The 27,872-nt window shown below is 40.0% G+C and overlaps 3 protein-coding genes and 1 long non-coding RNA gene across 5 annotated transcripts in view; 2 read left to right on the forward strand and 2 right to left on the reverse strand.

Annotated features, from left to right (window-relative positions):
* The first annotated feature begins 19 nt into the window (after positions 1–19).
* ncf1 (neutrophil cytosolic factor 1) lies at positions 20–4,151 on the forward strand. 2 transcript variants are annotated; one of them, XM_027178696.2, is made up of 11 exons: positions 20–180; positions 291–371; positions 506–581; positions 1,141–1,306; positions 1,388–1,446; positions 1,593–1,715; positions 1,947–2,054; positions 2,610–2,727; positions 2,838–2,951; positions 3,372–3,529; positions 3,638–4,151. In XM_027178696.2, the coding sequence occupies exons 1-11, from the start codon at positions 109–111 to the stop codon at positions 3,772–3,774; spliced, it is 1,212 nt and encodes a 403-aa protein (XP_027034497.1). In that variant the 5' UTR covers positions 20–108; the 3' UTR covers positions 3,775–4,151. The 2 variants fall into 2 exon arrangements, with proteins under 2 accessions (XP_027034497.1, XP_027034498.1); XM_027178697.2 differs by having other exon boundaries at positions 3,641–4,151.
* LOC113663409 lies at positions 3,926–5,619 on the reverse strand. Its single transcript, XR_003445485.2, has 3 exons — positions 5,477–5,619; positions 5,211–5,290; positions 3,926–4,563 (listed from the first exon to the last, which is right to left on the reverse strand). It is a non-coding gene; the product is annotated as an uncharacterized LOC113663409 (long non-coding RNA).
* Positions 5,282–13,362, forward strand: rcc1l (RCC1 like). Its single transcript, XM_027178695.2, has 11 exons — positions 5,282–5,803; positions 7,022–7,151; positions 8,303–8,431; positions 8,688–8,754; positions 10,178–10,229; positions 11,070–11,154; positions 11,320–11,501; positions 11,834–11,921; positions 12,114–12,287; positions 12,573–12,658; positions 13,030–13,362. The coding sequence occupies exons 1-11, from the start codon at positions 5,525–5,527 to the stop codon at positions 13,105–13,107; spliced, it is 1,350 nt and encodes a 449-aa protein (XP_027034496.1). The 5' UTR covers positions 5,282–5,524; the 3' UTR covers positions 13,108–13,362.
* castor2 (cytosolic arginine sensor for mTORC1 subunit 2) overlaps positions 13,328–27,872 on the reverse strand; it is a 19,431-nt gene continuing 4,886 nt past the window's right edge. Inside the window, exons 2-9 of the mRNA XM_027178726.2 lie at positions 23,091–23,161; positions 22,501–22,694; positions 18,585–18,717; positions 18,339–18,462; positions 17,648–17,758; positions 17,310–17,392; positions 17,089–17,183; positions 13,328–16,900 (exon numbers count right to left, since the gene is read on the reverse strand). Of these exons, the coding sequence (XP_027034527.1) occupies positions 16,835–16,900; positions 17,089–17,183; positions 17,310–17,392; positions 17,648–17,758; positions 18,339–18,462; positions 18,585–18,717; positions 22,501–22,694; positions 23,091–23,161 (877 nt within the window). The 3' untranslated portion in view covers positions 13,328–16,834. The remainder of the gene's footprint in view (positions 16,901–17,088; positions 17,184–17,309; positions 17,393–17,647; positions 17,759–18,338; positions 18,463–18,584; positions 18,718–22,500; positions 22,695–23,090; positions 23,162–27,872) is intronic.

Consider the following 27,872-nt stretch of genomic DNA (forward strand, 5'->3'; position numbering starts at 1 on the left):
CTCCACCTATTGTCACGTCACAGATTTCCTCTGTGAAAGTGGATCCTATAAATACCAGCATGTTGTTTTCCTCTGCTTTAATGCTGTGAGTCTTGTCTGTGTTTCAGGATGGCAGAACTATATGTGCAACACATAGAGCTTTTGGGCTTTGAGAAAAGGTTTTATCCAAGCCAGCATTATGTAAGTAAAGTGCGCTGTATTTTTGTAACATCTTTCAATATGTAGCATACGTCTAAATAGTTTTGACGAGGATGATTTCACAATTGTTTCTTGTTTATGTAACATACAAGGTGTACATGATCATGGTGAAATGGAGCGATCTGTCGGAAAAACTGATCTACAGAAAATATCCAGAAATTCATATTTTTCACGTAAGCCTGTTACTGCTCTTATTTCTCATATTTCCTTTATACAGTAAATAATTAACTGTAAAATATTTTTCACTCTTTGTACATAAAATATAACACATTAAATTCGACCTTTGTTGAATTTTTTGCTTATGTAGAAATCTCTGAAGGAGATGTTCCCAATCGAGGCAGGTGACATCGATCCTAAAGATCGTATAATTCCATCTTTGCCAGGTAAGAACAATTTGTAAGATTGCATTGTATTTTTCTAATCAAATTGCTTCTATTTCATTAGTTTATATCAAAGAGAGAGTTGCCTTCAAAACCAGCATTAATATCCAAATCATCTACTGCCATTACTTTAATAACAGAAATTCACAGATGTTGTAGCTCGGTTCAGTGTCAGACACTGTAAATGTGTCCTTATATTGTCACATCTGCTATTAGATCAGTGTATTTCAGCTAGAATAAGAATATTCACAGTGTGTTTGTAAAGTCCTTTAAGTTCAAAGCAAATTTTAAATCTTAAAAGTCCATGTGTATTTTGTGGATTTTGCAACTTTGGAAAGAACTTTCAATTCTGCCAAACACTACGTTGAATTTATGACTGCCCTGAAATCGAAACTTGCGGACTTTCCCACAGCTCGCACACCTGTCAGTCTGTATCGTGTGTGTTTTAACAAGATAGAAAAAGAGAAGTTGAAGTGCTTACCGAGTTGCAAAATACAAAAAAAAATAAAAAATACTTTGTAGATTCTACTTTGCAAAAAAACAAAAACATGTACTTTTGCAGCTCCAAAATGGCTCGACAGCCAGAAGTCAGCCGAGACTAGACAAGGGACTCTGTCGGAATACTTTCAAACACTGCTTAACCTGCATCCAAAGATCTCCCACTGTCAGCTAGTCAGAGACTTCTTTAAAGTACGGCCAGATGATGAGAGTCCACCAGCTGCTCACCTGTAAGTCTAAAGCAATTAATGACTTCATTAGTTCACAAAGAAAATTAATGTCTCATAGACTCATATGCTTTGTATTTGCAGACAAAAACGTAACGAGACCTTTGTCCTGTCCAGGGATAGAGCAAGGACAACCACCTCTGGTAATATTCTCAGACTCAGAACCCTAAAGACTTCTGCAGTTTGTCTCACTGGGGGAATTCTAAAGAGTTGATGTTAAAGAGTTGAGAATCTGTTTTTCTATGTCTACTTTATCCTCATCAGTTCGATGGTCTGATTTTTCTTGTAGAAATCACAGGTCCAATCATGCTGGAAACCTACAGAGTGATTGCAGATTACAGCAAAACCTCAAAATATGAGCTCAACCTGAAAGCAGGAGATTTAGTGGACATTGTAGAGAAAAGTTCCAATGGTGAGGAAAGAATGGATATCTCATACTACATTTGTCCAATTTTAAAAGATCAACAACAACAACAACAACAATATATATATATATATATATATATATATATATATATATATATATATATATATATATATATATATATATATACATTTATAAATTTATATTACATGGTAAATATATAAATTTATGTACCATGTAATATTATACGATGTGTGTGTTGTTTTTTTTTGTCTTTAGGTTGGTGGTTCTGCCAGTGTGAAACACAGAGAGGATGGGCTCCAGCCTCCTATCTAGAACCACTAGATCAACCTGAAGAGTCTGAGGAGGAGGAACCCAATTATGCAGGTCAGTTTGTTGTTAAGATTGTGATGGTCCTCTTTCATCAAATTGGATACAAACATTTCTTTTTTTTTTTGCAAAATAAATTTTATAATAACAAAATACAAGACCTAATGAGACACTGCAAAGCTCCTTTTTTTTTTACGATCGTGTGACTTTTATTGTAAGACTACAATCCAAAGGAAATGCATATAAGTACAAATAAGACTTGCTATACAAAAGAAATGGACCATATAAAAGCCAGTGAGGAAGTAACTATAAGGCAAAGTTTCACCATTTAGCTTTGTCATTTTTCACATTTATGGAGATTTGTGAATGCCATCAACAGTAAATCAACCACAAATGTACTTGGTAGTTTATTATTTATTGCCCTTTACCAGTCTACATTGGTAAATCTGAAGAACATTTGTTATCTAAGATTTGACCAGTTACAAATTTTAGTTTGGTTTTCTACATTATATACATTTTCTCACAGAATTACTGAAAGACTGTTAATTGAGAAGTATTGTAAGGTGATACTGATGCGAATAAATCATATCTGTTGATGCTTATATCCAACAGGAGAGCTGTACAAAACCACAAAAGCCTACAAAGCAGTGGAGGAAGATGAGATCAGCCTGGAGGTTGGAGAAATCGTTGAGGTCATCCATAAGCTACTGGATGGCTGGTGGGTGGTCAGGTATGAGACAATTCTTCCTTGGACTACTCTGGCTTATAATTGTGGAAATTACTAACTCTAGAAAGCAGAGATTGAGTTTCACACTTCACTCAATTTTGTCTGCTTGACAGGAAAGGAGAGGAGACAGGGCACTACCCCTCCATGTTCCTTTGGAGTACTGGAGAAAGAAAGGAAGTGGAGGCTGTAATTAGCCCTTCCAACAGGAACACTCCACCACCCAGGAGGTAGGATTGGCATGATTATCAATCTATATACCTTTAACTATTCAACTATCTAGTGTCCGGTTCTTCCGGTTTGTCACTTTGGGGAATAGATTCCATGCAGGATGCATCAATGTTCCAAGTAGAATATTTTCAAGAAGTTGATCACATAACCATCTAAAGAACCCTCAAAGAACCATTTGTGCCATAATTTGTATTACTAATATTCTAGAGTACACTCATAAAAATATTCCATCCACTAGCCTAATGGTTCTTCAGTGTCTCTTCTGAAGAATCATAAAATGTTTCATTTCTAAGCAATTTAAAAGCAATATAGAACCATATAATTCCATATAATAGAAATAATTGTCAGAGTCTTAGCTGCATGAAATTGTTTAATAATACCATGTTTCTCCTAAACTATCTTTTCGTCTTGCTCCACAGATCGACTATACGCAACGCCCAGAGCATCCATGCCAAAGGTCGCCAACGAATCAGCCAAGACACATACCGCAGACAGAGTCGCAAATTCTTACAGCAGCGAGGGAGACTCCCGTCCCAGCCGAGGAAAAACTCCAAATCTGTGGCAGAGGAAAATCCAGGTGAGTTTTACACAAACTGGTTTCTCAAAAGATTTTTATTTCACTTTTCATTACCTGTTTATTTCACATTTCAAGTGTTTGAATTGCATTTGTTCTATTTGTGAATAGAAGACAATGCAAAAGAAGCTGCCCTAAAAGAAAAGGCAAAGAAAACCCCAACCATACCTCCAAGGCCTAGCCATGAGCTCATTATGGAGCGCTGCACGGAGAACACACGCAAGAGAGTCAGCATCCATGCCAACTGAAGTGGCCTAGCCAATTAAATGCTCACAACCACACTTGAATGAAGAACGTAAAGCATGACTCTTGAGACTTTTCGTTGCAAGGAGGTTGTATGGCATGAAACAGTAGCATGATTTTATTTCTCTGCTCAAGCACATATGATTTGTTTTTGTGAATGCACAAAAAAAAAACAATGTTGTTTAAAGAACTGCAGGTCTGGCAGCTTAAAAATATTAGCAAAGCCCAGAGAAAACTTCTCTTCTGTGCTCCAGCTCTGTAAGTAAAGAGGATTGTAGCAGCTTTAAGCTTTGTGTAGGACTAAATTCATATGTTGTTTTCAATAAGCTATAGTTTTTTCATTGTACTTTTTAATTTTTTAATAAATTAAATTATAAAATTATATACATGTCCTTTGTCATTCATTGTATGCAGTGCCTTGGGGACATTAAACTGTTAAAGCCGTTGTGGTACAATCGCTGTACTTAAACTTTGCAAACTGTACATTACACAAACCAATTTGATATATCTTATTGTTCAAAATAAATGACTGATATAAGACAAACATTTACATTTAGAGGGTTATTTCTTCTCTGTTTGGAAGCAACTCTGTAACTTGCTTTATCTATTAATGTATCAGCAATTAACTTCTGGTGGTCTAGAAGCCACACTCTCATTGCCATGGCCAAGGTTTGCTTCCTGGACAGGAAGTTAACACTGCCACTGAAGACTTCACTCTCAGTACTGGTCCCAAGCTAGGATCAAACAGGAGGGTCGTGTCAGGAAGGGCATCCTGCATCCAACCAGTCTCAACCCTGTACCGTTAAATAAATGTTTGACTATGAGCATTTATATAAATAATGAGACAGACAATTAAAACATATATTATATTAAATAGATTGAGTGCATAATTGTATCTAATTTTATTTATAGCATATACCATTCTGTAAATTTCAGTTAATAGCCATCTGAATATTATATTCATAGTATATATATATTCATCCGTAGCACATATATTCATCTGTATATTATGTTCATAGTACATACATATCTGTAAATTAATTCTACATTAACACTTTATTTAACTCATTTAAATCTTGTAAAATCTGTATATCCTGCACTTGCTGCCATTGCACTCTGGTTAGACTCAAACTGCATTTCGTTGCCTTGTACTTGTACATGTGTAATGACAATAAAGTTGAATCTAATCTAATCTAATGGAGTTTATAGGTTATGCATAATTACAGGGTAGGTCTGTTTATTTCTGTTACAACCCTAAAGTTGATTATTTTCCTATAACTATTTACAGTCCACGTTTGTCAAACCTACACAATTTCTAAGGACCACAATTGTTGCGTTTTAATCTACTTAGAAAACAGAGTTCAGACGCCCTCTATCGGTCAATTACAACATTACAAACTTTTCTACTCCGAGCCCCTACGCGTCCAGTTCACAATCTCACCGCTGATTGGATCATAAATCATGACGTCAGTCTGCTACTCGCCAATCCAAACGCAGGAAGCCAAGTGTCATGGCAGCCTCCTGTGAGAGAGCATGACTCAAAATATAGTACCAGTAAACAGTATAAACTTATACTAATATATTATTAAGGGTTATGAAAAGAATAAATATATATAGCGATATCGTTGATGAGCACAAGATGTCAACTTTTATTTATATAATGTAACATTACTAAGCTATTATTAGTATTATTATAATAATATAGACCTATAGATAGATACTCCATGTAGCTTGCTAGCTCTGGTGAATATCGCCATGGCGTTCATTTGTTCTCGTTTTCGTGTTCGATCGGGAGTTGTTTTGAGCTACCGTTTATTTTCCTCTGTAGCGAAAAGCAGAGACAGAGAAGCCCGAGACGAAGTGCCCGTGTTCCGCTATGTGGGAGAACGCAGGAAGCCCAGTGAGAAAGTGTTCGTGTGGGGCTTCAGCTACACCGGAGCGCTCGGCATTCCCAGTTTTGTGGTTCCCGACAGCGGCAGGAAAAAGCCGAGAAAATACCAACTGACCCCTTACCGCCTCGACACGGAGCAAAAGGTATTGCTTAAAAGATAAAAAAAAAAAAACAACCACAACAAATGTGCCGCTTGAACCGGAAATAATAAAAATCCATCATTAACACAAAACTCGTAGTTGAAACGTCTTGTCTCATGACTCGTCCATTTTGAGTTAATTACAAACATCCCCCCATCCTGTGAGAAATTTGGACCGCTCCATGAGCCGCACGTTCAACCGGAAGCTGCGTCATTTCAGTTTCTTACGTCACAGAAAGAAGAAAAGTATTTTCGCTCATTTTTCTGTTATTTGGAACGATTTCTTGATCGTAACCAATGAGCACTAAAGTTGTTACTCAGGTTGTAGGTTTAAAGTAAACTGGAAGTCATTTTTAATTGCACTCATCAGAATGTCCTTAATCACCTCATATTAGGATGGGAATAATGGGATTAATCAGGATTTTTTCCCACGCTGTTATTTTAAATTTCATAACGCAACCAATATCAGAAATGATGCTTTAAAAACTTTTATTTAAGAAATTATTAAAAAATTCAGTCACTGACATTATATGAGCTTTTAAAACAGATAGATAGATTGATAGATAAATAGAAAGAGATTGATAGATAGATAGAGATAGATAGACAGACAGATAAATAGATAGAGCTCGATCGAGATATATAGATAGACAGACAGATAGATAGATAGACAGATAGATAGAGATAGATAGATAGATAGACATAGATAGATAGATAGATAGATAGATAGATAGATAGATAGATAGATAGATAGATAGAGAGAGATCAATCGATATAGATAGAGATTAATTGAGATAGATAGTCAGAAGACAGATAAATAGATAGACAGACAGACAGATAGATGCAGATAGATAGAGAGAGCGATCAATATAGATAGAGATCGGTCAAGACAGACAGACAGATAGATAGATAGATAGATAGATAGATAGATAGATAGATAGAAAGAGAGATCGATCGAGATAGATAGATAGACAGATAATAGATAAATAGATAGATTGAGCTAATTAGATAGATACAGACAGCTAAATAGATAGATAGATAGATAGATAGATAGATAGATAGATAGATAGATAGATAGATAGATAGATAGAGAGCGATCGAGATAGATAGATAGATAGATAGATACATATCTGTTATATATGTATTTAGTTAAATTCTGATATTTAAATGTAGTGTTTTTATGGGTGTCTGTGCAGCTGCTATTATGATGGGTTTTTTCCCCCAGATCTCTTCAGCAGCCTGTGGTTATGGCTTCACATTATTGGCATCGAAAACCAAAGACATCACCAAAGTGTGGGGTATGGGCCTCAACAAAGATTCCCAGCTGGGCTTCCAACGCACCCAACACGACCGGCGTATGTTTTTCCTCACTACACCACAGCTGAGCTCTGTCTGTTAGTGAGTGTATGTGTGCGTATGCCCATGTGGCTGTAGTTAAGCAAAAAATCAGAAAGTCAAATAAAAATAGACAGTTTTAGTGGAAAGAGATACAAAGAACTTTTCATAAGCGAATGATGCTTATAAGCAAATGATAGCTGTTTTAATGTCACTTGAGGAACCTGAGGACATTCCACAATTTTTAATGTAGTTGATTTTTTAATCAAAATTATTTTCTGTGGTATAAGAAAGAGGAATTAAACACGTCAGGCTTTTGTTTCTGGAAAAGAGTCAGCATTGGTGTGGGAAGCACTTCACATGATGTTATTTTCCTCCATTTTAAAACCATTTATGTAATATTAAATTAAATATTAAATGTAAAAATAAATGCAACAAAAACACAGGAACATATACGATAGAAAGCTTAATATTGCATCTGTTTCTCCTTCTGTTAAGGGATTATTTTAGGCCTTTTATGAGATGCAGAGAAGTTTATTCAGATGAATGATTTATTTACTGTAATAAAGCCCACTGGTTGAACTGTGTGTGTCTCAGCTTCACTGAAACTGAATTCTGCCTTTAGGGTTTGATATCGTTCTGCATTTAACATGTAAAAACTGTCGTTAATACGATTGTGCTAAATTCCCCCTAGGGGAATTATCCAAACCAGCGTAGAGTAAGAAGAGATGAATCAGAGTTGACTCATGTTGGAAAATCAGCTGTGACTCCCTTTGTTCCAGATTGCACATAACCTTGATGTGTGCAGATTATTATTTATTTAGTATTTATTTATTTTTAGAAAAGCTTGGATCCAAGGTAAAGATTTTTACATCCATTGGGAACAATTCTCCATAAAATATACAAAGCACAAACTGTGTGTTTGCTTTGTCATCACATATATTTCCCTCCAAAAGTATTGGGGAAAACTGGGAAGTTTCTCTTGTTTTTACTCCACAATAAATAAGACATTTGGGTTTGAGATCACAAGATGAACACGATGACATAACAAATCCAAATTCCACATTTTGTTTTTCTAATATTTCTATCATGATGTTTTCGGCAAGTTAGAAGTATATTAGATACATTAATTCGTCAGCTTGTTTCTTTGTTTATTTGATTGGTCTTGTAGATAAAAGTTATGAATATGTCCTGGAGCCATCTGCTGTGTCTCTGCCGCTGGAGAACCCTCAGGAGACACGCGTCCTCCAGGTTTCTTGTGGTCGAGCTCACTCTTTAGTGCTCACAGACTCTGAAGGAGGTAAGAGAGAGCTGGATATTAGCTATAGAATTACATGGATGGATGGATGTATGGATGGAGGGATGGTTGTATGGATGGATGAATTGATCTGATCCCACATTTGTCCTGTTAGCCTTTGTATGTGAGCACAGATTCTCTTTAAACTAAAGCATACATTAGACTTCTTGTACGTTTTTACTTTAATTAACAACCCTTAAACCTATTTTAAGAATTAAATAAAATATATATATATATATTTGTTTTCTTCTCACTCCAGTGTTCAGCATGGGTAATAATGCCTATGGCCAGTGCGGAAGGAAAATTATTGAGGATGAAGTTTACAGGTTGGTGTCGTGCTTTTCAACCATAAGAACTGCATCAGCCAACATCACAGAACATACGTCAATGTCACAAGTGATGTTGTTCAATCTAGCTAACTGAGGAATTGCGTTTTGTTTTATTTATTTATTTTAGTTTCGATTTTTGATGCCAAGAAGCCGTAAAAAAAAAATAAAAGTAGCATGTAATTTTTTTTCTAAACATGGCTTGTCTGAATGTGACTCCTAGTAACCTTTCTCTAATTCAGCCTCATTTGTTTTCACATGGGGTTTTGTTTAGGAACCTCTACATTACTGTAAAGAAGTGTATAGATAGAAAGTTAGGTCATTGTGTTCATCATATTCATGTTTTGAATGGATGTGTTCTCCATGTGTGTCAAATCGCACATGTCAGGTTATTGTAATCATGTATTAGTATTCTATACAACTAGAGAAAAAAATGTGTTAATCCTCTGAGATTTTCAGCAGTTCTATTCAATTCAAGTTTATTTGTATAGCGCTTTTTACAATGGACATTGTCTCAAAGCAGCTTTACAGAACATAAACATAGAACAGAAGGTAAACATAAGGAGAAATATAGAGAATTAATATAATAAAAATTCAGGATATATATAGTTCACTGTGTGTGTGTATGTATGTATGTATGTATGTATGTATGTGTGTATGTATGTGTGTATGTATATGTATTTATCACCAATGAGCAAGTCTGAGGTGACTCAGGCAGCAGTGGCGAGGAAAAACTCCCTTAAATTGGTAAAGGAAGAAACCTTGAGAGGAACCCGACTCAAAGGGGAACCTCATCCTCATATGAGTGACACTGGGGGGTGTGATTACAAATATACAGTCAAACAAATGTTGTATTGGTGTAATTATCACATGGAGTTCACATCTCCTCGTAGCATCACAGAGTCCAACTGGATTCTCATAGAGTTGGCCTCATCTCAGTGATGAAATCTTCTTCGCATGGAAGACGATCGGTCTGTCTGAAATATAAGCTATGTTGTGCAAAATCTAGCAGAAAATCAGGTTTTAAAGTGTATCTGGATAGAAACTACACTAGCAGCATGTAGACCACTCATGTCCTTTGTGTTTTGCGGATATTCTGTATTAAACAGTATACCCTGGGGTGAAGAAACGTTTATTTGCATTGAAATTCATTAGTGATGATCATAAATCCATAATAGTTGGTAAAAATTTCCCAAGTACCCCCTGACCCCCCCATCTACATCTCAGCAACCGAGCATGGGGTAATGACCATGAGATACTTTACTCTCTAAACAGCACATTTTTTCCTGGTAAATATGTGAAGTTATGGATTAAACAAAAGTTTTAAGGATTGAAATGTCCTCTTGGAGTAATTTTGTTAAGATGTCCATGAATGTTTGAAAGATCATGTTGAAAATGTGCTTATTTCCTGTCCTCTTTGCAGTGCCAGCCATGTCGTCCACAAGATAGAGGGATTTGATAGTCGAGTTATTCAGGTGGGTGAATGCGTCCGTACCGGAGGTTTTATCAGCAGAACCTATTTCTTTTTATTAAACTATTATGGAAAAAGGAATGATTCAAATCAATAAACTCTGTTAAAAGGACACAGTGGGGAATTATTTCTTTGAAAGGAGCCATGATCTGCCTTGAGTGTGTTTCATGATTTTTACTTGTCCAATCTTTTAAGGCCAAAAAGCTCCATTTGTACTTTGAGTCCACATCACTCACTTCCAAAATGCCTCTGAATTGTCTCAATATACAGTATTTTTGCGTACTTAAGAGTTTCATTTATGTAATGAGGTCTCAGGTGAGGTTTCTGGTCACTCTTCCATGCCGATCATGTTTGTAGAAGCACAGCACGACAGAGCTAAATCTTCCCACAGGTCTGTCTGAGACTTTATGTGGTTTTCCCGGATCTTGCCTTGAGTTACGTACTTCCCCATAAATGCCATCACATTTTTAACGGCGGAAATTGTGAGCATTTTTTTGGGGAATAATAGGTGCCTGTGTTTACGTTTGAAGAGTCCGAAAAGGTATTACAGTGTAGGCTTCTTTAATCTAATGATCATTTTTGACCTGCTTTAGAAGTAAGGCTTATGGAGCTAATTAAGGTCTGAAACTTTAAAGCTGGAAGTGTGCTCAAAGGTATCTATATACAATATGCTTAACATTTGAAGGATTTTTTTTTATATATAGTTTACTGCAGAGGTTGCCTTTTTTGGAGAAATAACATTTGGCTTGGGTGCAAAAACTTTTGCATTGAACTAAACATAATAGTGTTCCTAATCATACACTGTAAATCATTTGTTTGTTAAATTAACTGTCATGTCCTCTAGGTGGTGTGTGGGCAGGACCACAGTTTATTTCTGAATGAATCAGGATCTGTGTATGCTTGTGGCTGGGGGGCAGATGGACAGACAGGTCAGTGTTCTTCATCTTGCTACTTCCTTTTTCTCAGAGGCTTTCTCAGACACCTGCCCCACTGAAGCTTGACTTCCTGTCTACACTTGCCTGGGATTGTAATTAAGTGAGTTGTCAGTGATATGAAACCAGCAGGACTCAATCGGCTGTTGCGTTACTCCTCAGGTCTCGGCCATCATAACAAGTCTGCGTTACCTGTCCGAGTCGGTGGTGACCTGGAAGGGGTCAGAGTTCAGCAGGTGACCACGTATGGAGATTGCAGCCTGGCCGTGTCCGAAGAAGGTCATGTATTTGGCTGGGGCAACTCAGAGTACCGACAACTCGCCTCCGTCACAGACACCACACAGGTTCGAAGGCAAACAAACAGCTTTTTAAACATGCAGTTTGTATTGTTTACTAATAATTATAAAGGTAGCTCCAACTCGCAAAGTATCTTCCAATAGAGCTTTTCATGTTATGTTCAGTCCTGAAGACTTTCCAATGGTGGAAAAAAGAATACTCATACTGGAGACTCCTTACAAGTTAAAGAAAGGTTACAGAAAACATTAGAATAAAAGAACATTTTTATATGTGTTTATTATCCTTGGGTTAGATAGAGAATCCCTGTGTACTATTACATGATTTTTAAGAAATATGAACCCTCACTGCACACCTCTGTAATTTCCCCCACATTTTGTAGGTCAGCTCTCCACGTCTGCTTCCTCTGAAAGGAGTAGGTAAGGTGACACAGGCAGCATGTGGAGGAACACAGGTCGCTGTACTCAACGGTGAGCACCCTGCTTTTGCATGGAAACGACACGTTTGTTTTGCTGACCGTCGTTAAGCTAATCACCTGTTTGCGTGTTTGGAGATGTTTGGATGTTTTGAATCCACCGAAGTGATTTATCTCTGTATTGTGTCCTGGATTGTTCGAAAACTTCCCAGGTTCTCATGATTACATAGCAGATGTTTGTTTGCAGAGGATGGAGAAGTGTTTGTGTGGGGATATGGAATCCTGGGAAAAGGGCCTAATCTCTCTGAAGCAGAGACCCCAGAGAAAGTGCCGTCGACACTTTTTGGAAAATCTGAATTCAACCCAATGGTTAAAGTGTCTCACATCCGCTGTGGCCTCAACCACTTTGCAGCCATCACAGGTGAGGCTTAGCATGTAGTCCTAGTCGAGCATTTGCAATGGTTTGCATAAAATGTTGCGTCCAAAATGATTGGAACACGTTGGAGACGGATATCGTTTTATTAGAAAATAATCAACAGTGTGATGTGATGCGTCTTGACGATGATCAGAGTTAGTTACTGCTTTCGTCCTTATTCTCTCCTGAAGTGTTTTATTCCTTTTGCACCACAGCAATTTATGATGTGTTATTAAGTTATTTTTGGGGATTTAGTAAGAGCTCTGTTTGATGATTTATTTATTTTTCCAGATTGCGGTGAGCTGTTTGTCTGGGGCAAGAACGTGCGAGGATGTCTTGGCATCGGGAAACGGGACGATCAGTATTTTCCATGGCGGGTTCGTATGCTGCAGACCGACCGCAAACCTCTTCGCTCTTATCATTCTCAAACCTGATACACTACATATGTGCTAGTAGAGAAAGACTTGAAATTTCACTCAATATTAAGTCTGATTTAAAATAAATCAGGACTTAAAATGAGTTGGATTTCAGTGTGAGACATGTTTTTCCCCAGAGTTTAAACATAACACCATAACACCTTCAAATTTTAGCTGCTTATGAACAAGCACTTGGGGCATCTGAGAGAAGGACTACTTTCATATGAGCTTCATATTAACCACCACTGTTGAGAGACATAAAGACATACAATGCTCAACATGGACACAACAAAATAGGAGCAAATGTTTTGACACGTGCACGGTTTTTGCAGGTGACTGTACCAGGTCACGTGGTGGACGTCGCATGTGGCGTGGATCATATGGTTGCGCTGGTCAAGTCTCTCATTTGAGCTGAAGCTGTGGAGGACCTCACACCGCTTCCTGTTTAGAAACTTGCTCTAAGTCTTCCCACTTCAACTAAGATTTATTGTGAGTAGGACAAACGACACCTCACGGATTTGAAAAAACCAAGACGCCTGGAAATCTGTTTGCATTCAGTAATAACGTTAAACTGCTTATGCACCTGAGTATCTCCTGTACGAGCAAAACCAGGCTGGAAGTTTTTTTTTGTTAAGACACTTTATTATTGTATTTTTTGGAGTGAGCCATTTAAAAAATGAAAATGTGATGATCCTTTAACATTATGTGAGTGACTCAAGTCTCTTGCGTCAGCACCGAGAAACCCAACATCTGTTCTGCTTGGCTTCGCTGTACAATGACTCAAGTCTGTTCTGCAAAAAAAATTGTCTTAACCTAGTGCGGGATTGGAAAAAAGTAAAAATATATTCAGCCAATCAAAACAAAGAGGCTACTTTATTGAACGCCTCACGCTAGTTAGGAACACTGAAAGAAAAAAGAGATTTGTTAAACACATTTATAGCAAAGTTCCTTAATAACATTAATTTAAAAATTTAACCCTGAATAACTACATTTTCTTTTAAACTGTACAATAAAAAAAAGGAATGAATAAAAAACCAACAATAAATTGTTTTATTCACTGTTTTTGTCCACTAGCAACTGTCACATTCTCTGACACATGAGGTACTTTTACCTCAGCGGATTTGGGTCGAGGGAAGGGAGATGAGGGGAGGGAGATTTAAAGGGGGTAATTAAATAGCTAGCAATTAAATACCCTATGATAGTTCTAACCTGATTGACTGAAACAGACGTAGAAGTCATTTACTTTCTAACAGTATCAGTCTTCCAAATTAATGGAGTTTATCATTATAAATCAGATGAGAATTCAAACCCCCCCTCCCTTAATGCACAAGTTGGTATCACCCAACTCCAGCCTCAGCGCACAGCACAACTTGATTCCCAAGAAGTAGTAGCATTGAAGATGTTAAGAACTGTTAAACAGCATTATCCAGTAATGCCGCACATAAATCGTAGCCTTTCTGTATTTTATTTTTAAAAGATATCAGAACACGTATCAGTTCGAACTTAAAACAAACGTTTAAATCGAATCTTTATTCTTTTAAAAACTAGCCGTCCAATTACAGAGAAATTTCCCAAAAGCTTCTTAAATGTTGCATTTAAATTCGAATTCATACTGAAAATGGAATGACATTTGTATTATTTCAGTAATAGTCCATAGAATGTTCTGGATTAAACGCTAAACAATCAGGAAAAGATTTTACAAAACTCTGCCGACTTTTCTTCCAAGTCTTAAGAACATCTTCAGTGACAAATATAAAAAATTTTAAACGCTAATCTGCATATTTGATTTGATGCATGAATAAATTCAGTGCGTTTAAAAAGTTCTAATACGATAAATCAGTGATAAACATTGATGTACATCTCTAAAGCACCCTGCCTTAAAGCTCAGCCTAAAAGGATCAGAATTTAAATCCTTGCTGTTTTGTTGTAAAGGAAATGCAGATAAGATCAACAGAACAGCACTGTTAATAAAGCTAGAAGATGAAAGCACATATTAGTGTTTTTAAAGCTTAATGTAAACTATTCAGCACAAAAGGAAGTGCATTTTGCTGCCTGTATATGCTCACCGAGTGAAAAACAGGGGATATGGAGAAAGCTGCAGACGGCGAGCAGAAGAAACCTCGTATACTAAATGAGCAAAGTGGTTCTATATGCTGCACCGCCTCTGATTACGGGACAACGTGGCTCCAGCCCATTTCCTCACGCAAACACAACCGAACCATAGACATACTAATGCAGAGTGAAAAAACATGCTTTTTAAATTCCCTCATGAAAGAGGCATAAAAGCGACTTTCATCGAAATAAACTTTTGAGCTCATCAGGATGGAGGTCTGTACTGGATCAGGCCATGGCAGTCTTCCTGATAGATTGCTGGTGGTTGTGAATTTAGGAGAAACGAACCAGTGTGACACGAATCCTGCAGTTGGCAAGCGCTCATTCATTTCTATGGCAACTCCATGGAAATAAAAAAAGAAAAAAGAAAAAAAAAAGAAAAGCTTGAGCAGAAAGGGGAAGAAAAAAAAAAAAAAAAAGCAGGCCAGGACAATTTATCAGAGAAACACTACAATACTTGAGAAGTTGTTTTTTCTTTTCTTTAATGGTCAGAGAAGAAATGGGTCACCCTTTTATTTACTTATTAACACTGATAAATACATGGTTTCTGCTAATCAGATCTAACAGGAAAAAAAAGAAAAAGCCAGTGGGGAAACAAAAAAATTCCAATCTGTGTGTTACGACCAACATACGTGACCCCTTTAAAAACAGATTCCTTCCGAAGTAATTATTCTTCCCCACTTTTTTTCACATCAGTAAGAACAGTAAGATCTTTAGGATAGACCTTAAATAAAGTGCAGACTGGGTGAGCGAGCTGAAGGCCTAAACTAAACACCAGTGTCCTTAACACTTAGACCCCCGACTAACATTCAATGAAGGACCGTAATTCCTCAGGTCTTGTCGTTTGGGGGGAGGGGGGGGTTTAGTTTTTTTTTTAGTTAAAAACTAAAAGTAGCTAAAAAGTATTGCATGCCGTTTCGAAAACCTGAGACGGCTTCACGTGTGAAAGGGGGGGGAAATATATAGTGTACAGTAAATTGCACTTTTTTTTTTTATAAACTCCATTCAGAAAAAGAACAAGAGCAGGGTGATGTGTTCGATTCCAACCTGATAAAATCTCCACCTCGGACTGACGCCGACTCGGGAGCCGGAGCACAGAAACCCATTGATTGTAGTTTGGATACAAGCAAAAAAAACAAAACAATAACTTATTCATAACTCAGTGACTTGGCATCGAAAACAAGAACATGGGGTGTAGGTGAAACAGGGGCAAATGGGAAAACAAAACCGGTTTCACAAACAGAACTTCGTGTGTGTTGATTTGAAATTGAACTTGTGATCACATCCATATGTATATTTCATATTTAAAACAATAGGCTTTCAAACTACACGCCAAAAAAAAAAATCAAATCAATCACACTTGAGGAGTCAGTTTAGGCCTAAAGTGACTTGGCACAGTAAGAGAAGCCGGATGGTCAATGAAACAGACCTTTACACTAAAACGTTCGTGGCATACATTCTCATTCTTGGCCTTCTGTTAAAAGAAGACCGGTTACTAATACATTGTGGTTATTTGCAGTGAATCGAAGATAGTCTTAGTAGGGAGGGATAGGGGGTCGAAAAAAAAAACAACAACCCACGTCTTAGTAGGCCTTGTTGTCATGGTGAAATGCGGTCTGGAGAAAAAGAAAGTTGACAAAAGAAAAAAAAAGAAGGGAGGGGTGTGTGTGTGTGTGAGGGGGGGCAATAATGCAGAAGTGGAAAAAAGGAGAAAAATCTAACACTGCAGTCACACAAGCTGAGGGTCCCTGTAGAAAAGGGTGCACTGTAGGGCTGGAGGACGAGGGACAGGTGTTGGCACAATCAGCCTAATGAAAGTGGGAGAGTGCAACTAAAGCAATCCATCTCTCTCTCTCTCTCTCTCTCTCTCTCTCTCTCTCTCTCAAACACACACTCACACCTTTCATTCTCACCCCTGGCTCTGGTTACTACCCCCCACCCCCCCACCCCCACAGTCTTCAAAAAGCTCTTGGCACTTTTGAAAATGATAATCTAGCAGGGACTCAGAGAGGCTCGTGTCCGAGCTCACTGTCCTGTGCTCTCGTTGGTCCTCAAGGCTCCGATCACACTCTGGATGTTCTCCTCTGGAACCTGCAGGAAAGCAAGATGACAGACGTCGTTTTCAATGAACTAGTGTAGACGATGGGGTTAGATGAAGGCGATCATCAGTTAAGCAAACCTTACAAACTGAGTCACAATAGAGTGTAACACGCTCCGTGGAATGAGAGAGTGCGATCTGTGCTCTTTTAAAAAAAGAAAGAAAAAAGAATACATCCTACCAGAGCATGGTCAAACTTGAAGGTGCTGATGTAGTAGGCTGGAATGTCAGCTGTCGCCAAAGGTTCAGATATTTGGGCCACAATGCCACATTCGTCTGAAGAGAAGACAGAAATAAATCATGTGCTTCACACATAAGCTATTCTGCTCGCTCAGTGTTTCAGCAGATCAAATCAGGGCTTTGGTTGTTGCGTTGTCAACAGGTTTGCTGGTAAAAACTCACCAAATCCTAAAGGCTGTCCTCCGATGCGAACCATTTTCCACAGCTCTCCTGAAGCGCTGGTGAAGAGGACGTTGTTGGGGAACCTAGCAAAACGGGCAGAAAGTCAGCAGACATGCAACTAAAACAATATAAAAGCACTTTTTTTTTTAAACTCATGATGTCTATAAGTCAATTTCTAACCAGGTGCAAGTTTTCACATTTCAGTGCAATCAAACCTCCCGCTCACACAAATACCTTCTCTCTCTCTCTCTCTCTCTCTCTCTCTCTCCTACACACACACACACACACACACACACACACTTATTTAAAGGTATACAGATGTGAGAGACTAGACTAACCTTCGGGTGGTCTGCTCATCCATAACCAGGGAGATGTAACCCTCGATCAGGGAGAAGGAGAAGAACCGGATGTGTCCTGAATCCTCGTTCTGCGCTCCTGCTTCCTTCCCTCTGTCACGAAAAAACAGCAAAAATAATTCGGCCAAGAAACCTATTACTACACAACACACATCAAGCGTCTCTCACCGCAGTGCAGCGAGGTCAAGACTTTGACTCCAAAATACTGACAAGTACCGAGACGTGTATCAGAAAAACGGCTCTGAGCGTTTCTCCGGCTAAGGGCACCGATGGAATGCACAGGCCATGTCTGAGTGCTTTTACGACTGCCTAGAAGCTTACACGACGAGGTCTGTAATTAATTTGGCAGTGATGTGGTTGTGTTGCTCTGGCTGTGGAATCAAGCACTCTGAACTTGAAATGACACGGTGCGAACAAGGTCAGAGTGCAGAACGTCGGCTTTAATTTGATTTATGGTTGTGTCGGGTGAGCCGTGTTGGGATTTATTTAGACTGGGAGCGAGTGTGCAGAGGGAGTCAGTGGGAATAATTATACATGGGTGGTAATGCCGTCATCCGGTTCAGCAAGTTCTTACACATGGATTCGGTGAAGCCATCTATCAGTGCTGCTCTCCTATCAGGCTAGCAGATGGCTCTCAGGGTCAGCCATATGCGAGAGAATGCGAGGCTCTTACCCTCCTGAGTAGAACATGACGTCCATGAGCAGGGTGGCTACAGAGGGCAGTGTGTCTGGGTCCAGACTCGTCACGCAGAACATGTTACTGGGACTGGAGAGAGGGTGAATGATGGGTCGAGGGACTATGAGAGAGAGAGAGAGAGAGAGAGAGAGATATGGAAGGATGGAAAATCCTAATTAGGGATGCATACGTTAGCCACTGGTGCCACAAATGAACTCTTGTGTCTTATAAAGAACTTCTTACCAAGTTTAGGCTTGACAAAACCGTTGGTGACTCCGGAGCAGTTGGCAGCTACCGTCTCTCCATTGACTACCCTGAGAAGGGTGAACTCGGAGGACAGTGTGTGCATGACCATGGGGAGATCCCGCTCTCTGACCTGGACACAAACGCAAGAGAGATTTGCTTTAGAACGTCCAAAGGACATTTGACATGTTCTTCTTTGTAATGAACTGTAATGGGGATGTGTGAATGAGAGAAAGATGAGGGCGGGTTACTGGTTCCCAGCCTTAAACTTCAGGATCAAGCTTTGAAACGTATTCCATAGAAAAGTAACCAAATTTGATTGGAATGTACTTGCACTCCTTTGCATATTGACATTGTACAAACACCGGCATTGTTACTTTTAAAGTAGCAGAATTTTGCCTTGATAGCTGAGCTGCCAACAATGATATTCATTCATTCCTCTTCAATAGTGACTTAGAATCACCGACGTTCAAGTTTCTGGGCGATAGGTGGATACCAAAGAACCCGAAGCAAAACAACTCTACTTGGGGGGTGGGGGGTGGGGACATGCAAAACTCAACCAACAGTAGAGTCTGAGCTCTGCAAGTCGCTCTGGATAAATGTAAATGTGCAGGTGGATAAACAACACATGAGCCAGTGACTAAAGCATTAACACACATTATGCCAGCCTGTGTGCTTGCCAAGATGTTTCAGCTTCTCATAACCCTGGGGAACTTGGTTTCAGTGAAAGCTTTACGATCCAGGGCTCCTGGGGGTACATCCTGGGCTCAGATTACTTGCTGTATTGAGTTTTACCACTGACACTTTTATCTAATGTGAGGCTTTGATTTCATGACCTTCCAGTGTGAAGCATAAAGCCTTAACCTCTGAGCTTCACATGGACTCGAAGGTTTCCCATAAATTTGGTGTGAAGGTGTGAATGTGTGATAAACAGGGGTTCCTGCCTTTCAACCAGTGCTCCCTGTGACCGAGACCCTGATAAAGGCTGTAGTGAAGATGAACGAATGAACGAACGAACATCGACGGCTAGTGACGGGTTTCATTAAATTTAAAGACAATTGCATATACAGAGTTTGACTCTGCTGGTACTACATTTGTCCCGAGACAGAATTTCCACCTGTTCTCATGCTGCTTTTTGTCAGTATTGTCCAGTCAAGGTTGTCAACCCACAACCAAGTCGTGTGTCCAGAAATTAATTGGATTTGTGTGTCCAGATGGAAGTTGGAATGCATCCGAGAAAGTGTAGAAATCCGTTCCTATCGAGTTGGAGCTGCCTGTCTATCGAAGCTAGAGCTGTGTGCATCTTTCCTCGTCTCGTGTTATCGGAAATAGCTTGGATATGCAAATCGGTTGGAAGATATTAGAGAAAAACTAATTTGTACAAACGCATAAGAGCAGTAAACCTCAGCCATTAAATGAAAACAAGGTGAAAGGTTAAAGGGATAGATGCTAGCATGTTTATTCTAGTGGTGCTAGCTGTTCTTCAATGTTTACCGCAAAACACATCATATCACAAGTTTACACCCTGCAGTCATCACTGGGACTGGAAGACGGGTTTAGATTAAACAGCTAGAAAAAATAAAAAGCAATCACTTGGGACAAAAAGGCACTCAGTAGTCCTACACTATGTATAAATGTGTTAGTTACACCTCTTTGACAAAACAGTTTCCTCCTGTAACCTGAGCTTCAGCTGTCACCTTTAGTTGCCGCCTTCCTTTCCAGCGATCGCTAAACTTGACTGTGTAGTGAATATTTACAGGAAAGAGCTGTGCCTGTATGAAAACAAGAGTGTCTGCTCGCTGCATAACCCGAGAAACCTGCACGCGTTTGCATTTGAAATGACGGCAACGACTCTCAAACCTGTTATGGAGTGAAAGAAGAAAAACGCATGCATGGACGTCTCGAGCAAACAGTTGGACTAAAATTCAAAGATTTCCTACAGAGACCATGCTAAACGGGGGGGGGGGGGAGATCCCTGTGGGGCTCCTTTCTGTACGAGGTACTTTGTCTGCATCGTTAAAGCGATACTGTACATATCCTTGACTGCGCCATCTGACTATCATTAACTTATGTAAAGCAAATATTTTCAAAAGAGGAGGGGGAAAAAAAAAGAAAAAGAGAGAGGCTCACGAGAGAGAATGCAGTTTTGCAAACAACAGAAAACTAGGGCAGACCTGAATCACTGAGATACATCAACAAATAATAAAACAAGTGAGAAACATGGGGGTCGGGTTTGTCTCGCAACCTTGATGAGTGGGATAAAGGGGTTCGCTTGGGCACAGCTATTTATAACACACACACACACACACACGAGGAAGAGAAGCATCTATTATAATGGGGACCTGCCGTGGACCAAATCAGAGAGGTGGATCAACAACAACCCCCCAAACCCCTCTTTAACAACCTTTCATTGCCCCCCCTCCCCCAAACAGACTGCAGCCAGTAGAAAGTTCTGGTGAATTCCAGCAAGAGGCCATGCTGATCCTCTTTACATAACCACCTCCAGATTACCATCGGCTTTGCCTTTTTTATTTTCATAAACAGGTCCTAGAGAGTGCACGGGCTGTGGGGGTGGCAGAGGCAGAATGTAGCTGATAAGTGTGTGTGTGTGTGTGCGCGCGTACAGGGAAAGGAGATTCACACAGTCACCGCACATAAATAGAAAAATGTGCTGAGACGACAAGCTCGAGCAGTTGTCCTAATCGACAAGTCCGGGCGTCTTGCTCGTTCTATTCTTCCTGCTCGGTCGCCTGCCGTTCATCCTTCAACAAACAAGTAAATCATAGCAGACACTTGCCGTGCTTAAATGACAGAATTTGGCATGCATGGCAGGACTGCTTATATTTGGTAAAAATAGTATGGGGTTGAGGAAAATACATCCCAGGATATGAGGGGACTCAAACATCGGGCTGAGAAACACGACCTGCTGTTCATGCTGGAAAACAAGTGGTGTTATCGTCCGAACTAAGGACTGCAACCAGTAAAAAAAAAAAAAAGCATGATATGCTGCTGCACTGCTGACTCGAACAAACTAAACCAAACTCTCCATTGATTGCGCTACAGAAATGAGGTACATCAGTTGTTTGTACTCGTTGTAGCCCTTTGATTTGTTTAGTTTTTTATCTTCTGACCAAAGGCAGACTATAAAGCCCACAGTAAGTAATTAAATGTGTCACTTTAAATGAGGCAGAAAGCTAAAAGGCATCAGTTCTGCAGCTCTCCAGCCTGAAACCCCCGACCTGGACAACCCCGATATTCTAGATGAAGCATTTCAGCTATTCTGATTAAAACGCTGACCCCTACAGTGAAGAGCACCTCTTTGCGTGCCCCTGTGTGCCTTTCAGCCCCGGAGGCCGTGTCTATTCTAGTGTGAAATGCACTGCGCAAGCAAAACTGTTCACAGGCCTGCAAGTAAAATATGCAAGTCATTTTACAGTCAGATTTAGCAAAAAACTCACAGCTAAAAATGCATGAAATGCTTTGGGGAAAAAAAAATTGTAGGGGCTTTTGGTATTCAGTGAACTACAAGGTGGAATCTTTTGTTTTCCGATTGGTCTGCCGTTGTTGATTCATTTTATCGGATAGTAGCTCCAGCTTTGTGGTTTGTATCAAGGTGCTTGTGAACTTTTATGAAGCAGCTATGAAGCCTCTATGAGATCAGAGTGGTGATGCTAGTGATTGATAAACATTCAATGACTTGCTAAAAATTAGACGCTCTCCGATCAATACGGGTCACAGGAAGGAAATCGTCAGAGCCGTGCAAAGCTTGGGCGTGATAGCTCTTTTTTTTTTATAGGTTGTTACGGTTAAATTTAGCCGTCTTTGAATATAGGGAACTTTGGCATGTTTGTTGGGGGGAAAATAAAACGAGATGTGTATAGTAATAGCATAGTCCTGGAATTTCCTATTAGCTCACCAGAATGAAGTCGGTTTGGTAGGTGGATAGCATGAAGACCGAGATGTTGTGGTCAGCCAGGGGGGCGATGACGGACTTGGCGATTTTGGTCACGCCGATCGGTTGAGAGCTGGTGGCGCTGCCGCCTCCTGAAACCACGTTGAGAGCTAACCATGTCGCATCCGCTACACTGAGATACTCCGACTCGGGCAGTTCTGAAAGAGAGGCAGAGGTTTCACCAAAGTGTAGGAGGGAGGAGTTTAATACCTTTAACCTTTTGAAGGATCGAGGTCAATGAACCAGCAGGAAATGTTGTTCTCCACACCATCAAGCAGTGTAAAAGCTGCTAGAATACCTGCGCCTGCTTCACTACCCACAGCCACCTGTATCCATGGTGACCCTGGCGACCCGGGCGTAATGACAGACGCTCATTCATTCAGTCAACCACAAAAACAAACGGGCCGACAGCTCAGCCTCGGTTAACCCGTAACGGAAGAGAAGTGGCTGATGAAGCAGTATGTGGTCAAACATTGTCAGCGTGTGATGAGATGGGGGAGGATGTGTGATCGTTCTTTTTTTTTTTTTATTACCTCGAGAACCTCAGAACGTACCTTTAAAGCCATCTTCATCGACTATGATGGTGTAATCCTCTGGGGTTTCGGTCAAACTGAAGAACTTGCATCTGTAGAGGAGGGAAAAAGGAGAGAAATGTGTAGCCATGGGTTTGTATCTGGATACAGAATTCTATCAAGTACAGACTTTTTGAAATGCATGGGTAAAAAACTGGAACTGTATGACCCTGAACATCCATTCGCAACAGTCATTTGCATATTCACCAAATTAAACGCGAGACGTGTCACGTAGCTATTTGTACAGAAACAGGGGAACAAAGGCAAAGGGAGGAGAAAAAAAAAGGTGAAGCAAAAACTGCTGGTCACTGAGGATCATCTGTTCTACCTTTTATGTTTGTTTAGTCATCAAACCCTAAAATTAGTCTTCGGGGCTGTAACAGTGGCAGTCAGCAGACAAAACACATTGCACAACACATGTAAACACTGCTCTGTGATAAGTACATAACATTATTGTTTGTTTAACATCATGCCACGTGCGTCTCCGGATAGGAGGAGGGAACTCTCAATTAGTCATACGGATAAGTGCTAAATGCTAACTGGTTTTAACCGTGACGTCTCTTTTTACGCTGCTTCAGAGATATTGTCAAACAGAACAGTATTTAAATGTTTGCGCCGCATGACTCGGCCTATGCAAACAGAACCCACTGCGTGCGCACACACACACACACACACACACGGTTCCAGGCATCTTTTTATGCCACTCGTAAAACCAGACCCAAGATCCAGGGTGAGGGGAGCACTTATTTATGGCTTTTCAAAATCATCCCCCATATTATTTTTACCCTTTCTGGTTGGTGTAAGCGGGTTGGGGGTGAACCATGAGGTCTGTTGATTCTGGACAGCGTTATCTTATCTGATGCTGGCAAAATAGGGGGGGTTTTGTTAACTGTTGGGAATCTCGCTCAGGTCACACCAGCGGGCTTTTTTACAGAATCGCCTGTGAGGAAGTGGGGCATTTTTTTTTTTTGCATCGTCTTTACCTAAAGAGAGTGATGCAGCAACATTGTCCATCACGTTCATGTCTCGTAACCCTCTGTACACTCAGCTCGAACAGATCAGCTTCCAAATAACTGTACCATCAAAGCAGTCGGAAGATAGTGTAGATAGATTTCTCCACTACCCACTAGTCCTGTACTGGAGGGAGAAATAAAGCTCTTGCACTTAGGTATTTAGGAGCCAACATCTAAACATCACTGCTATTGGAAAAATTGACATTGAATTGAAAATGAATTATACTAGCTAGCCAACTAGCGTTGCCTGTGACGTCAGTGCACTGGACACATCAGAAATATTTATGGGTGGAGCTGTGATTTGAGATGCGACCAGAACTCGAACAGCTACAATTACTGCACAATGCAACATTGCCTCAGGTGTTGGGGTCTTTGGGATCATTGGGGGTCTTTAGCATTCACACGGCTGAATCTTGCTTTTCGACAGCGTCAGCTGAAAGGGTGAGGCAGCAAACTGCGCGAGAGCCCTCGACGGTGTTCGGAACAGTAAGCCATTTTCGACACACCCCTCCTCGCATGCTGGGATGTCGCCCCTCACATTCGACACCACCGCGAGACACTTCACGGAAAACGCTGAAAGCGAACAAACAAGCAAACGCGCACCATCTGCCAAAGCAGGGGTATTTGGAATCATACGGTCTTAATAAACAGAAAAAGGGACGTCAAAGGAAGTCAGATCATTATAAATCTCATAAAGACACACAACACACCCCGGAGCCTGCAGAGTAAAAAAATAAAAAAATAAATAAAAAAGACGACACAGTGGTCGACTCTGAAGAAACAATGTTCACAGCTAGATAGGAGACCACAAGCTGCATTCGCTGGCAGTTAGGAATAGAAAACATGTCTTGCTCGAGCTTGTTTTTAATAGTCTTTTCCTGTGACGGAAGAGGAACTCGCAAATTGAATACGTCTACTAACGTCTGCCGGCTGCTGTCTGTTTCTCAGCCCTAATAGGAAACCAGCGAGAATCAAGAACTGAGAATTTTATCTCCTCTTTGAAAAGAAGGTTTATTTTTTTCCCCCTCGATAGACATTATAGTAAGATTGGGATTAAAAATATATTGAACAGGGCCCATGAAATAAAACACTATGTACCTCTGGCCACATGGAATCCAGAAAGTGATGATAGGAGTGATGCTTAAACAAAAATAACGGACTTCGTGAAAGACTCGGCCCTTCGGTTAAATGCCAAATCTCATCAACACACACTGGTTTCCATGAACCGCCTGATAACGTCCAGTCATGCAAATACCAGACAAAGGATAAGACTAGAAAAGATTATCAGCTCAGGATCCCTTCACGCTGAGAATGACTTCAGTGTCCGAGGCCTGACTTAATCTGCGTTCAGAAAAGAAATTAAATAAATAAATAAATAAAAAACTGGGTCCATGATGGATTAGCTGAGTGACTAACAGGACTGAATTACTTGGAGCTGAGGAGCCTTTAACTCCACCCAGGCTCATTAGGGCTCTGGCTCATGTCTCGCTAAAAGCAGGAGAGGAGATGGCCTCCAGGATTGTGTCGGCAAACACAAACAAGGAAGCATTAAGACAGAGAAGCAAGCGGCTCGGTGTGCCGTAGGCCGAGGGTCAGCTTTTAAACTCTGTCCACACACTGAAAGGTGTAAATCAGTAGGAGTGCAGGTTAAGCTGAGGGATGTGAAGTAACCATCATATATCACACCACCATCCCTTTTTTTTTTTATAAAGCGAACTAGACAATGTGTCAGACTGGACCTGGTGATGAAACATGACGTAATTTATAATAAAAGTCTGAATCACTCATAAAAAAAAAAACACACACACACACACACACGAAAAGTTTTCTGCCTCACAGTCATTGCACCAATATTCACATCTGAAATACTTTAATGACTAAAACACACAGCCAGAATTAGGAATGGGATTCAAAAATAGAACAGATTTCTTGCTGAGTTTGTGCCTGAGGAGCAGCGCCTAAACGAAATATTGTGGTGCTTACGGAAAATACTCAGGTATTATAATATTAATATTCTAGTATTAGAATATTTCCTCGCTCGCCTTAACTATAAAGCTCGAAATGACTTGATGACGCATTGTACACACGTAGGATTTACATATATAAAACTCCTAAAAGTGCTGATGACATGGTGGTAGGATTGAAGTCACTGTTAATTCGATACGGTCGTGTCATTTCCACTTAGACAGCAAGAGAGGGTAATATGGAGTGGCTCCTGTCCCTTTTAAAATAGCCAATAGCATTTAGATTTACCTCGCATAGTTAATGTGGAGATCGATAATGCACCTTTGGAGGATTTTTCTTCCACTCCTGCACCAGTTCTACGACGTGAATGAACTCAAACCCTTTCCTTTTTAACCAGCTTAGAATACAAGTGCACGTACGGCCCGTGCTTGCTGATGTGATGCGTCAGATACGAGAGAACCGTCATCAAAACGCTTCGTCTGTATTAAAAGCCACAAAAGTTCCTCCCGGATTTCATGAGGACTTTTGGTTTAATCCCGTCTGTGAGATATCTTCACTCCTGCTACAAGCTACAAACATTTTATCCTCCCGAAATAATGCAGTGACACTGGAGACTCCTTCCACTAAAAAAACACAAATGACTAATATGCCTGTTCCTGTGAGCAAATGGTTACTATAGAAACCTGTTTCTATTATAGACTTGGTCTATTATTAATATAAACCTGTGATTTTTCTTGAAGCAGGACATTTGTTTCAGGGCTGGTGTGCAAAAACGGACCAACACCTTCACGAGCTAGAATTCAACTCAATTCTGTGGTATAAATTTCATTACTAAACAAAAAGCGTGGGGCTGGTAAGCGGAAAGAGAAAGAGACGTGACGAGATTCAAATAAAAACGTGTGAGGTGGAGACGATAACGGTTCGGTGCGGATTATCGCAATATATTGAGCCACTGATGATCAGCGTGGGAAGAGAGGAGGGAGGAAGGAAGGAAGGAAGGAAGAAAGAAAGAGAAAGAAAGATGCGACAAACACCTTTAGATCTATGAAAATTTTCTCCCTTACTCTTTTTCTTTTTTCTATTTTTTTTAAACTTCAGCTTGATTCTTTTTTTTGTCCCTTCTTCACTGCACTTGTTTACAGCTTTCCGGCAGCCATGCAAAGCTCTGCAGCAGGAAGGAGGACGTGGTGCTGGGAATAATGTAGAAGCTGGTGTTTCAGGAGGAACAATACTAAGTGAGGTTGACACTATGATGAATGACGTAATTAGGCATGTTGGAGTTGAAATGAATAGCTGAGATGAAGGCGTGTTACAATGAAATGAAGTGAAATTTCATCAGAAGTTCTTGTTATTGGGTTGTTTGTGTGTGTGTGTTGGGGGGGGTAGCACGAGCTGCACGTCCACACACACAGACACAGACACACAGACACACAGACACACAGACACAGACACACAGACACACACACAGACACACACACAGACACACACACAGACACACACACAGACACACACACAGACACACACACAGACACACACACAGACACACACACAGACACACACACACCATCCAACTTCATTATTATAAAACAGAGGAAATGAAAAACAAAACTACAGGTTAATTCATGTCTATTTTTTAGCCCTCTGGTATCGACTGAAATTCTTAGTTGATATTGTAGGTAGGAAGAGAAGTTTTCGATGAAAGTGTAAAAAAAAGTTTCTCAGAGACACACACACACACAGAGAGACAGAGACGCGCGCACACGCACAGGGACAGAGACGCGCGCAC

This window comes from Tachysurus fulvidraco, chromosome 26, assembly GCF_022655615.1.
Source record: "Tachysurus fulvidraco isolate hzauxx_2018 chromosome 26, HZAU_PFXX_2.0, whole genome shotgun sequence".
NCBI lineage: Eukaryota > Metazoa > Chordata > Actinopteri > Siluriformes > Bagridae > Tachysurus > Tachysurus fulvidraco.